General features: G+C 53.9%; 2 protein-coding genes across 6 annotated transcripts in view; both read right to left on the reverse strand.

The window, feature by feature from the left end:
• Positions 1 to 7,049, reverse strand: part of CNKSR1 (connector enhancer of kinase suppressor of Ras 1) — a 10,933-nt gene extending 3,884 nt beyond the window's left edge. For 2 of the 5 annotated variants that reach the window (XM_015557273.1, XM_015557272.1), the window contains exons 1-12: positions 6,550 to 7,049; positions 3,718 to 3,875; positions 3,434 to 3,615; positions 2,774 to 2,858; positions 2,324 to 2,365; positions 2,128 to 2,232; positions 1,239 to 1,298; positions 1,055 to 1,123; positions 613 to 714; positions 462 to 532; positions 310 to 383; positions 63 to 164 (exon numbers count right to left, since the gene is read on the reverse strand). In XM_015557273.1, coding sequence (XP_015412759.1) covers positions 63 to 164; positions 310 to 383; positions 462 to 532; positions 613 to 714; positions 1,055 to 1,123; positions 1,239 to 1,298; positions 2,128 to 2,232; positions 2,324 to 2,365; positions 2,774 to 2,858; positions 3,434 to 3,615; positions 3,718 to 3,875; positions 6,550 to 6,754 — 1,255 coding nt within the window. In that variant the 5' untranslated portion in view covers positions 6,755 to 7,049. Of the gene's footprint in view, positions 1 to 62; positions 165 to 309; positions 384 to 461; positions 533 to 612; positions 715 to 1,054; positions 1,124 to 1,238; positions 1,299 to 2,127; positions 2,233 to 2,323; positions 2,366 to 2,773; positions 2,859 to 3,433; positions 3,616 to 3,717; positions 3,876 to 6,060; positions 6,221 to 6,530 lie in introns of all 5 variants that reach the window. The other 3 variants (XM_015557276.1, XM_015557274.1, XM_015557275.1) reach the window with 2 other exon arrangements.
• A 4,127-nt stretch (positions 7,050 to 11,176) lies between these two features.
• On the reverse strand, positions 11,177 to 11,860 carry ZNF593 (zinc finger protein 593; the record flags this gene model as incomplete). The annotated part of the gene is made up of 3 exons (XM_006777506.2): positions 11,177 to 11,471; positions 11,566 to 11,628; positions 11,829 to 11,860. Coding segments are annotated over 3 exons (237 nt in total), but the record flags the coding sequence as incomplete, so codon positions are not given.
• Positions 11,861 to 11,866: the final 6 nt, after the last annotated feature.

Here is an 11,866-nt window from a genome sequence, read left to right on the forward strand (position 1 = left end):
ACAGGGGGTTGGAAGGGTCTGGATTTAGAACCACACCCCTCCTTGCTGAGCCCCTCAGCTTACCTTGTTTTCTAGGGGTTCACGAGTCTCTGCTCCCCCTGTTGGGAGTGTGGCTGGGGGTGCAGGGGTAATGGGCAGGGGCTCAGGTTCAAGAGAGGCAGAGTCTGTCAGGGAAGGAGAAGAGCGGGGGGGGTCCATGAGCCTAGTCCAGGCCGGGCAGTAGGGTGGGGGCATCAGAGTCCAGGGGTCAGAGCCAGGCACCCCACATGTCTCCTAGGGCATCACCACATTGTGGGACTTTGGACCTACCTGTTGAGGCAGAGCTGGACCCGGGACTTGGGTTTGAAGTCAGGTTGAAGGCAAAGATGTCTTCAGATGTGGCCCTGGGGAGAGGAGAGCAAGGGGAGATGAGATGAGCCCACGGCTCCCCCACCAGACGCACCCAGGGCAGAGCCTGTTACCTGGGAGACAGTGGGTCCTGAGCCAGCGATGGGACCCTCAGCTGTGGGGAGCCCAGGGCCTGCGGAGGGGACTGGGGAACAACCAGAAGCAGGTGATTCAGCTGGCGACAGGAATCTGAAAGCGGCTGAGGGCAGGTCAGGGGACAGGTACCTGTGGAGGGGTCTCCGGCACCGGAACCTTCTTCAGCACTAAGCTGAGCTTGGCTGCTTCCCGATACAGCTCCCTCACCACATTCTTATGGGGCCAGCCCACCTGGGAGACGGGACAGGGACAAGGAGCTGGGTCAGCTGGGCAGGAGGCTCTGAAACAACCCAACAGCCCCCTCCCTTGGAGCACTCTCTCAGCCTCCTGCTCCTCCTCCTCCTCTCCTCCTCCTCCCTCCTCCTCCTCCTCCTCTTCCTCCTCGGGAAGCCTCCATGAGTCCCTTCACCTTGGCTCTGCTGAGGCCGCTCTGGCTTGTGTGAGCCGACTCACCTGGTGTGAGGCAACTCCCACAACCCTGGTCTCGGCAAGAGTCCCTGCCGGACCCACAGCCCTGGGTTCTACTCGGTCACCCCTTCGCTCCCACTATGTCGCTCTTGTTCTCACTCACCACCACCTGCTCGTTGACCTGGACAATCTCATCCCCAGGCAGGATCTGCAGCCGGATGTTGGGAGGGACCTGGTGTGGGAGGTGAGGCTCAGAGGGTGCACCCTTCTGGGGCCTGAGGCTGGCGTGGCTGGCTGGTAAAGGGGTCTTAGCGGGGAGGCGGCTGGAAAGGGTGTGGGGTTCTCACCTGGGTGCCCACGTGGGACACGAAGTGCAGGCAGTTGCTGGTGGTGTGGATCTCCAGGCCCTGTGAAAGCAGAGGCTGGAGTCACCGAGGGGGTGGGCGCAGCAGGGCCAGTGGGCATGGCCCCCGCTAGGCAGCAAAATCCCTGGGTGGGCAGGACTGGGGAAAGAGCTGGCCCCAGCTGGCACTGCCCAACTTGCTGTGTGACTTTGGGCTTGTCACTCCTCTATGGGTCTCTGCCTCTTCCTTTAATAAGGATCAGAGGTAAGTTGGGGCGGCTGACTCCTAAGGTATAAAATTCTCAGCAACGCTCCTCAGGGATAAGCAGGGAGGGGGCAGGGCAGGGGCAGCGCTGGGGCTCTGGCTTTCCCAACTGGAGAGATTAAAGCAGAAAAGTTCATGTCCTCTCCCCTAACCTTCCAGGTCTGTACCTCAGGGCTAGACTGTGTCACCTGAGGATTGGGGACAGTGCTGAATAACTGTGAGGCCCCAGGAAAGTCCTCTGGGCATTTTTCTTTTTCTTTGGGGGGGGGGGTCCTCTGGGCCTTTAACTTCTGTACGAAAAAGGCCTTCTAGCTCTAACAGTACAGGAATCTGTGGGGTCCTGGAACCATGTTTCAGGGCCCAGGCCAGGCTGCCAAGAGGTGAGAAGTGAGCCCTGGCCGGGAGCTCAGTTGGTTGGAGCGCTGCCCCGATATGCCAAGGTTGCGGGTTCCATCCCTGGTCAGGGCACTTACAGAAAGCAAACAATAAATGCATACATAAGCACAACAACAAATCGATGTTTCTCTCTCCTCTCTCTCTCTCTCTCTCTCTCTCTCTCTCTCTTTAAAAACACACCAATAAATAAAATTTAAAAAGAAAAGGCAAAAGGTCAGAGGTCAGAGCTCACCAGAGGATCACCCAGCTGCACGTGTTCCAGCACGGCCCTCTGCTCCAGAAGCTCCTGGGGGCTGCAGCTCAGAATGCTGTGGCAGATCCCGGTCACATGGCTGCACTGGGATGGGGAGCACAATGCCCAGCCTGAGCCCCATCCACTGCACCCTGTCCCCATCACTCCCTACCCCCCGAAACACACACACACTTACAATCCTCAGGACTCGGCTCTCCCTCTCCGCTGCTGGGCAGTCCTGGAAGCAGTGAGAGCAGGGGCCTTCCCTGAGTCGGGGCACTGCCTTCTCCAGAGGGCAGGGTGGGTTCCCAGCAGTCCCTCCCTGCCTCCACTCCCTGGCCCCCTTTCCAGAACTACAGGCCATAGAGCTCCGTCCCCAAGGTCTCCCCCTGACACCAGGCCTCCAGAAGTGAACACATAGGCCCCCTCCTCTCCCCCTCCTGAGAGTCAAACTCCTGGGGGTGCCCTGGCCAGGTAGGAGACCCCCTGCCCCCATTGCCGCCTACCCAGTGACTGGGCACCTCTCTTCCTGCTCTTGCCTCTTCCTGCCCTCACACCCGATCTTGTGCTGATTCACAGGTTATAAAAAGCTCTTGCCTGACCCGTCTCTACAGCCTGGGCCAAACCTGGCCCCTGGTTCTCCTACCTCCTGCAAGGCCAGGCCCAGCTTCCGACACAACTCCCCAATCTCCTGACAGGCCGAGAAGTCATTCAAGTGGGTGAAGAGGTGCCTGGCCGGGGGAAGGATGGAACAGTGGTTAGCACACTGTGCTTAACAGTCAAGTCCCAGAACCACTCAGAGCCGGCGACTCGTCTGAGACGGGATAATACCTACTCTGATGGGTTTGATTTGGGGTAAAGATGACTGATAAAGCTCAACAGCTTAGCACAGCACCCAATACTGTCAGGCTCTGTTTAGGCACTGGGGAGTCAGAAGTTAAATACATAATTCCATCAATAGTGATTTAACTTCAACTGCTGTGAAGTGCAGGGAGCTCTGAGAATATCTGACAGGGAAGGCTTCCCTGAGGAGGTGACACTTATGCTGGGACCTGTGGGACAAGCAGCAACCAGTGGAGGGGGAGGAGCTCTCTATGTTGATGACCGCTGTGGGTGGGGTGGGATGGGTAGGAACCAGGTGACCCAGTGCCCCCAAGCAGACCAACTAACCTCTTTGCCCTGCCCCACCACATCTGAGCAAGAGCCAAGCTCTGTTTTTCTTTCCTGGGCCCCGAGGAGGCCACGGATGAGAAGGGTCCCCTCATCAGTCACCCCAACCCCGTACGTTAGGAAGAGCCTGAGGTACCTGTTGAGCCAGAAGAGGAGGGTACGGGCTTCCCGCACCAGCTCCACAGCTGCACTGAGGACATCAGCAGGGGGCTCGGCACAGCCCCCCAGGCGGCCTTGGACTAAGCTCTGGAAGACATGGGTCCCCTCCAGCAGCCTCTCGGTCAGGCTCTGCAGGTTCTCGGTCTGTAGCCCGGAACCCTGTGCCAGAGAGGGAGCTGGTCACCCCCTTGGCAGTGGCCAGCCCATCAGACACCCCCAGGCGGGTGGAAGCTGCAGCCAGTGTGGCCACCATTCACTCACCAGGGCCCGGAGCTGTTCCACTCCTTCCAGGATGAGCTCCTGGTGGCCCAGAGGGCGCACGGTCAGAGCCTCAAGACTACGGGGGCAGAGCTGCAGCAGGTACTTGCCAGGCAGCTCCCAGTCCTCAAAGCAGTAATCCTGCAGGGAATCATCGAGGCCTGAAGGGACAGCAGGAGTCAGAAGGGGGAGGAAGGGGGTAGCATGGCCTTTCTGGCCATTTCTTCACTCCCATAGAGCCCCTTTCCCTCCCATCTGTTCCTAATAACAACCCTGAGACCTAGGCTGTGTTCTGCCCATTTCACAGATGAGGCTACTGAGTTGGGAAGTAGAGTATTTCCCCAGACCTCACTGGAGAGCTAGTTAGAAATGCAAATTTTTGGCCCTATCCTGCACCTGCTAAATAACTCAGAGGTAGGCCCAGCAGTTCTGGTTTTAACAAATCCTCCAGTTGTTCTGATGCTTGCTTGTCAACTAAATGGGGAGTAAGAACATGGATGGAGCTTTGGAATCAGGAAGGCCTGAATGTCAGCACTTGAGCAAGTAATTTAATTGCTCTATGCCTCAGTTTCCTCACCTGTAAATGGTGACAATAAAAGCATCTACCTTCTAATCATGTGTAAATGACACGACACATGTCAAACACTTGGCCCATTTCCTGGTTTGTGGTAGATCACCAGTAACAGCACTGTATTATGATCGCCAGAGTTTTCACCATGGTCTACAAGGCCCGGGATGATCGGACTGCCCTGCGCCTCTCCAGTCTCATCACTTGACACAGCCCCTCAAACTCAACACTTCAGATGCAGAGCACTAACACCCTGGAATGTTCTTCTGTCCCAGGGTCCTTGCAGGTGCTCCTACTCCTGCCTAGACTGCTCTTCCAGCTCCTTCCCTCCCTTTTTCATTGAACTCCCTGCAGGAAGTGCTCCACACTCTCCAGGTTGGGGCGGGAGCCCCTTGTGCTCCCACTGCTTCCTGTGCCTCCAGAAACACCTGCAACTGAGCATCAGCCTCTCCTACTTTATCAAGAGCTCTTCAAATAACCGTTCATCTCTAATTCCAGCCCTTGTCTGGCACAAAGTAGACTCTCAAAAAATAAGACTGCCCTAACCAGATTGGCTCAGTGGATAGAGCGTCAGCCTGCTGACTCAAGGGTCCCAGGTTTGATTCTGCTCAAGGGCATGTACCTTGGTTGTGGGCACATCCCCAGTGGGGGGTGTGCAGGAGGCAGCTGATCGATGTTTCTCTCTCGTTGATGTTTCTAACTCTCTATTCCTCTCCCTTCTTCTCTGTAAAAAATCAATAAAATATATTTAAAAAAAAATAAGACTATCTACTGACTGCTTCCTATGAGCTGGGCAAAATTTTAAGGGCTGTAAACACATTCAGGATGTGAAGGCGATCGGGCTGCGACATCTGCCACCCCATTGATCCCCAGGGTTGACTCAGCTGATCTGGCTGGCTAGCAGGTGTCCCCTCCCTCCCTCACCACTCCATGTGCGTCCCTCTCAAAGCTGCATGCTCAGTTGAAGAGGATGACCTTCCCCAACAGAGGAGAGGACCATTTTTCAATCAAGGGTTAAAACGAAATGAATAATTAATTAAAAATAAACATATTCAGAATTTGATCCTCACCGAATCTAGAAGGCAGAGACTACTGTGACTCCCATTTCACAGGTGGGAAAACAGATATGAATAGAGGTTAACAGTTTGCTCACTCTTTGAAGGAATTCCTCCCATTCCACGTGAGCCAGGTTCCTTCCCTGGAGAACCTGTGTCTGATCAGCAGCTCTCCCTCGTTCCCTGTGTGACATTTAGAGCACTGGACAGGAGTCCATGAACCTGTTACTCCATAGCTATGGGCCCTTGAGCAAATTCCCAGTACAATGAATGTGCTGTGCTGCCTCCCACACTGAGCCTCATACACATCCCAGGCACTTGTCGCGATTGTCTCATTCTGTGCGTTTCATGAACCCGAGTTGCCTTTCTCATTTTATGGAGAGGGAAACTGAGACCTACGGTCACAGAACTGGTGAGTGGACGGGCTGGGCCTGAAACCCAGTGTGGGAGTCTGAATTCAACCCTGAATCCTGCTGTTATAGGGTTAGTCACCCTGAGCCTGGGCCTAGTGAACTCATGCTGCCCCTCTAGGAGAAACTCACCTGCCCTGACTCACCTGCTCCTCCCACCTGCATGTCAGAGGTCCTCACTTCTCTGAGTCTGTGGGCCATCTGGGACCTTTCCCATCCATTTGGGCTCACTGAGCCTGTGGGGTATCTCCCTTAGAGACCCCTGGGCACAAGCGGGGGGGGGGGGGGGGGGGGGGTTGGGGGCTGTGCCAACCTTTCATCTGGTTGGGGGTCTGCCTCGCACACTGGGAGCCTCAGGATGGAGAGAAGGAAAGTCGGGCAGACTCTATCCCAAAGCCAGAGCAAATCACTTCCTGGCTCAGTGCGTCAGTTTCCGCTTCAGAAAAATGGGTTTAATAACAGCCCTCTACGCCCTGGGGCGGAGGGAAGATTAAGGCGATTCCTTGGGTTGGGCCGCGCTGGGCCATCCCCTCTGTTTTCATTACCCACCGCCTCGCCATCGCCACCCTGGCAGCCTCCTGGGATGATGGGGCAATGGGAGACCCCTTCTGGTTCCTCGGCCTCCCGGCTCATCTCTGCCTCGCACAGTTCCAGACACAGGCAGACGCTAATAAACACTGTGTGACAGACTAACCAACCGACAGCCCCAGCGGGCCCTTTTCTTTATTTACCTCTCCCGGGTCCAGTGCCCCTCAAGCCCGACTCTGCCCCGGCCCCACCCACCTCTCAGCCAGGCTGCCACCTTCCCGGGGGTCCAGGTCTCCACTGGCTCCATGGTGGAGTCCAGTCTGCCCGCCCGAAGGGATCGGCGTCCGCTCCGTCCTGCGGGCGCAGGAATTTCCGCTCCCGGAGCCCAGGGGTGGGGAGGGGCTGGGCTGGGCCCGGGGCGGAGCCACCAGCATACCTGGGCCCACGTGGTTGGCCAGGTGAGGCGCAGAGACAGCCATTGGCCCACTGCCTGTCGGCCTCCTGCCCGCCCTTCAGGCGTGCCAGGGCTGTAGGGCGGCTCGATGCGGGGCGGTGCACTGGTGTGTAACCCATGTGACCTCAGCGTCAGCCTGGGGTCCAGCCCCAAACTGGCTTCACAAGGAGGGACGTTGACCTTTAGGCTCCTCAAAAAGGGGCTGAAGCCGGGCGATGTGGCTCAGTGGTGCCCAATCTATGGCAGCTACGTTGCAGGAGTCTCTGAAACAGTGTGATTTAACGGTGGGTTAATAACTATCATGATTTAAAATATATTTTTATTGATGTTTTAGAGAGAGAGAAACATCGATGTGAGAATGAAACATTGATTGGCTGCCTCCTGCATACCCCCTATTGGGGTTTGAGTCTGAAATCCAGCCATGTGCCCTGACCAGGAATCAAATTGGCAACCTTTCAGTGTGCATGGAATGACGCCTAACCAACTGAGGGTAACTATCATGATTTTGAAGTAGTTATGAGCATAAATATTTTGAGATACTTCCAATAACTACAATTCAATATAAAAATATATGTGATTTCTCTTGGTGACAAAGCCACAGATACTGCTAACACTTTAATCCATATGGAAGGAAATGCCAAATTTTGATGTTAGTGAAAATACATATATATATATATTTTCTCTCCGAGTTTCTTGGATCCCTGGATTCTGAAGCCCAGGTTAAGAGCCTTCCTCTTAGAACATCTGAAACGTACTAACTGTTTGCAGTTATCTTTACCAGCACAGCCAGCCAGAGACTCCCAGGACTCTGGAATCAGAATCAGTTCCACTTGCTGTGTGACTGAGCCCAAACTCTACCCATCTCTGAACTTGTTTCTTCTTCTCTAAAAGGGGGACACCTAGGTCTTAGTGCTGTGAGGGGTCCTTTAAGTATTTTGAAATCTATAACATGAAGTAGAGCAGCGGATCTCAACCTATGAGTCCCGACCCCTTTGGGGGTTGAACGACCCTTTCACAGGGGTCGCCTAAGACCATCGGAAAACACATACATAATTACATATTGTTTTTGTGATTAGTCACTATACTTTAATTATATTCAATTTGTAACAATGAAATTGGGGGTCACCACATGAGGAACTGTATTAAAGGGTCGCGGCATTAGGAAGGTTGAGAACCACTGAAGTAGAGCTTTAATTTTATGAGGAGGCCTTCCTAGAGCCTACCCCTTTGATTGTGCCACCTAATTGAAATCTCTACCAGTGCCCCACAACCCAGCCTTCAAAGCCTATTACTATTTTGCCTGTTAACAAGACCTTAAGTCTGAATTTGGTCCATGTAGTCTATGTGTGTTCGTTGCCATCATTTAATAATTTTTTAAAAACATATTTTTATTGATTTCAGAGAGGAAGGAAGAGGGATAGAAACATCAATGACGAGAGAGAATCGTTGATCGGCTGCCTCCTGCCCGCCCCCAACTGGGGATTGAGCCTGCAACCTGGGCATGTGCCCTTGACCAGAATCGAATCTGGGACCCTTCAGTCCAGAGGCCGACACTCTATCCACTGAGCCAAACCAGTCAGGGCCATTTAATAATTTCACATACAAATGGAGTTCTCTGGAACTTGGTCAGCTCTTCTGATCCCATCCCATCTTCATATGTGGCATCAAACACAAGTACAGACCAGTCAATTGCTTCCTTCAAAGGGTCAGTTTCCGCTTCTGAAAATGGGTTCAATAACAGCCCTCTGCACCCATCTCATGAGGTCCCCGCAGGTCTAGCTCCCTCATTTGTGAACCAGTAGGCTTCAGATTTGCAACATGGCCCTCACCTCTCTGACTTTGTCCTTCAACTCACATTCTCACACCCTGCACTATGTGTCCCCTCTAACCCTCCTCCATGCTGAGTCCCACTTTAATGTTTTGTTTTTTTCCCCTCTTTCTTCCTACAATAGTCTCCCTATGGCAGTCTGGGAAAGCCCAATAAACAGATCCATCTCCACCATCCTGATGTTATCAAACACCTACCCTGAGATAGCAAAAGACATAGAAGTGAGAAGCCAGCCTCTGCCCTCCCTGAACTCACAATCCTGTAGGGGAGAAACAGACAAGAACTCACCACTTGTATCCACATATTCTCCTAGAAGGACTGCGGGCCTAATAACCACAATAGTGTCTATACTCTGTGCCCCTAGCACCTGGCAGGAGTAGACAGTTAGGGGCATAATAAAGGACAGTTTTTTAAAAAATAAGTGTATATATATATATATAGAGAGAGAGAGAGAGAGAGAGAGAGAGAGATGTTAGCCTTGAATTTGAAGCTAATTTTAAGATGCTAAAATTTCCCTCTTCAGTGAAAGCCAATAGTAAAAGAATTCTCCACAAGTTCAAATGAAAACATTTATGAGCCACCTACTATGATAATAATGTACTTCAGCACATTAGGCTAAAACACGGGAGAGGTTGGTGGTCTTCCACCCTCAGGACAGAAGCAGACGCAGACTGAGCCAAACCAGCTAGGGCAGCAGCTTCTATTTTGAAGTTAGTTTATGAGTTTAACAAACATTCCTTCTACACATTTGCTGTAAAAATTTCAAAGGTCATTACCTAACAGTAGGTCATTAAGTAAAAGGAGAACCTTTCCCCAACATATCCTTAGCCCATTACACAGTGGGGGCCACTGTTAAATTTGCTGGGTGTTCTTCCATTCTCTATATATGTATATAATCAATCTATATACTATTCTGTAAATAAGCCTTTTTCATTTTCTGAGATAATTAATGCCAAATAATATATGCAAACTACTTAGAATACTACTGTCTATAATGTGCTAAAAAAATAATAGCTTTTTTTTAAAATATATATTTTATTGATTTTTTTACAGAGAGGAAGGGAGAGAGATAGTCAGAAACATCGATGAGAGAGGAACATCGATCAGCTGCCTCCTGCACATCCCTCACTGGGGAAGTGCGCGCAACCCAGGTACATGCCCTTGACCGGAATCGAACCTGGGACCTTTCAGTCCGCAGGCTGACGCTCTATCCACTGAGCCAAACCGGTTCCGGCAATAATAGCTTTTTAAATCGGTATATACAAATCTTTTATTTTCAAGCTGAGGGTAGGAAAGTCCTTGCAGGAACTCCATCCTGGGGAAAGGGGTGACGTGTGCCCTCTCCCAAGGTGTGGCTGATCTAACCCAAACCAAATGAGTCACTGTTGTGACGTGGGGTAAGGTGCCCTTTCCCACCTTTCCTGAGAGCTGATAGGTGACATCCAATCATCTGGGGTAGGCAAGGGCCAGGACCAGGGCTGCAGAGGTCCTCCCAGTACCTGGTTTAGGCCTAAGATGCCTGAACGCTGTCAGGCAAGGCCTCTCCCGCCTACCCAGCCTGCATGCCCGGTGGGTGGGGGAGGTGCTGCTCAGGCCTGATGCTGATCTCTCCTGACAGCTGCTCCTAAGGCTGGCAGGGCAGGCAGGGGGGGGAAGCGACCAGATTTAAAGGTCCAGCTGCCCCACCCCCTGACAGATCTGGGAGGGCAGACTCTGGTGAGCATCTTCTGAGGCCATGGCTATGGAAGTCAGGAACCTTTCTGCCCTCATATTTCCACTTCTTCATACCAAGAGTGCCACTGGTCCTCATTTCTGCTCACACCCCGCAGGCTGCCAGGGAGACGAGTGGCACCCACCATGCGACTGCGACGCCTGACCCCTGGCTACTTCCGGGTGCTACAGGTAAGGACCTCTAACTCATGGTTTCTGGTACGGACCCCTCCCTCCCCATATTGTGACTGGGTTGGGGGCCCCAACAGCCAGGGAATGGTGTCACGTTCCCTGCCGCCTGAGCAGCCAGGACCCAGATGGGCACTGAAGCGAGAGGAACTAGGGTGGAATCTCCCTGGGGCAGCAGTGGCGGCCATCTCTCCTTCACCCAGCTGTGTCTCCTCAGCCCCTTCCCTTCCGAGAAGTCTCAACTGACCCTTCAGGTGGACCCTCTGTACCTCCCCAGATGCAGGTAGCCGGGGAGCTGAAGGCAGAGCCACGGAGTCCACTGGCTGGGGTTGTGGCTACACTGCTGGCTGTCCTTGGACTGGGTGGCTCCTGCTATGCTGTCTGGAAGATGGTGGGACAACAGCCACCACCCCATGACGAAGTGGGCAGCCTGTCGCCTGGGCCTCGGCGGTAGGCAACTCAGCAGGGACTGCAATCTTGGGGTCCCACTTCATTTCTGCCCTCATTGGAAGCAGAGCCCTATACACGCCTCCCCTGCCCCCCCCATCACCCCCCAACTGTACCTGGGCTCTGCCTGTGGCTCCAGGCAAGGATGCAGGTTCCACAGCTGGACCAAGTAGGGAATAGACACCCTGACTCCGGCACACAAGAGTGGCAGAGAAATCCTTAAGGGCAGGAGTTCGGGGGAGGCCTGGAGGCCAGGGAGTCAGAAGCAGGCACTCTTTATCCAGTTCCTTTATTTGAGCGGAGGGCACCCAGAAGACGCTATCCACTTGCAAACTCAGGGCCAAAAAAGGATGGCCCAGTCTCTCCCGGCCTAGTTCTGCGCCATTGTCCATGGGCAGCGGCTCTGCCCCGCACCTGCAGGCCATGTCAGGTAGACGTGTCCATCTCAGGGAGCTCAGTGGATACTTCGGTGGGCACTGCTAGCCGCTGGGGGGGCACATAGGAGCCCATACCCGCTGCCCTCTCAGCCTCTTCCTGGGTGTAGGGCTCCACGCTCAGCTGCTTTAGCCTGGGGGAGGGGAGGAAAAAGGAGGTGGGAGCTGCCAGATGGGCGCCCTGTCAACCAGACACCCATCCTCGGCCCCCGCCTTACTCCTCCATACCTTTTCTTGTGGTCTTTGGATCGGAGGTGGGTCTTGAGGTTGGCGGAATCGATGAAGTACCTCCTACAGGGGTGCGGGTAAAGGAGGGTGAGCAGGTACCTGATGTCTCTCGGGGACGTCTAGCTCCCTGACCACCGACCATTCACTTCGAGTCGGAAGGGACAGGAGGCCCGCAGACCCCGTGCGCCCGGGGGGGACCGGACCCCACAGCCCCAGCCCAGAGCACGGACCCTACTCCTCCCGAGGCAGCCCGCGGGACTTACGAGCAGGCCAGGCAGCGCTGCAGGCCGCCCCCCGGCAG

The sequence above is a fragment of the Myotis davidii genome, unplaced genomic scaffold (genome assembly GCF_000327345.1).
Source record: "Myotis davidii unplaced genomic scaffold, ASM32734v1 scaffold149, whole genome shotgun sequence".
Lineage (NCBI taxonomy): Eukaryota > Metazoa > Chordata > Mammalia > Chiroptera > Vespertilionidae > Myotis > Myotis davidii.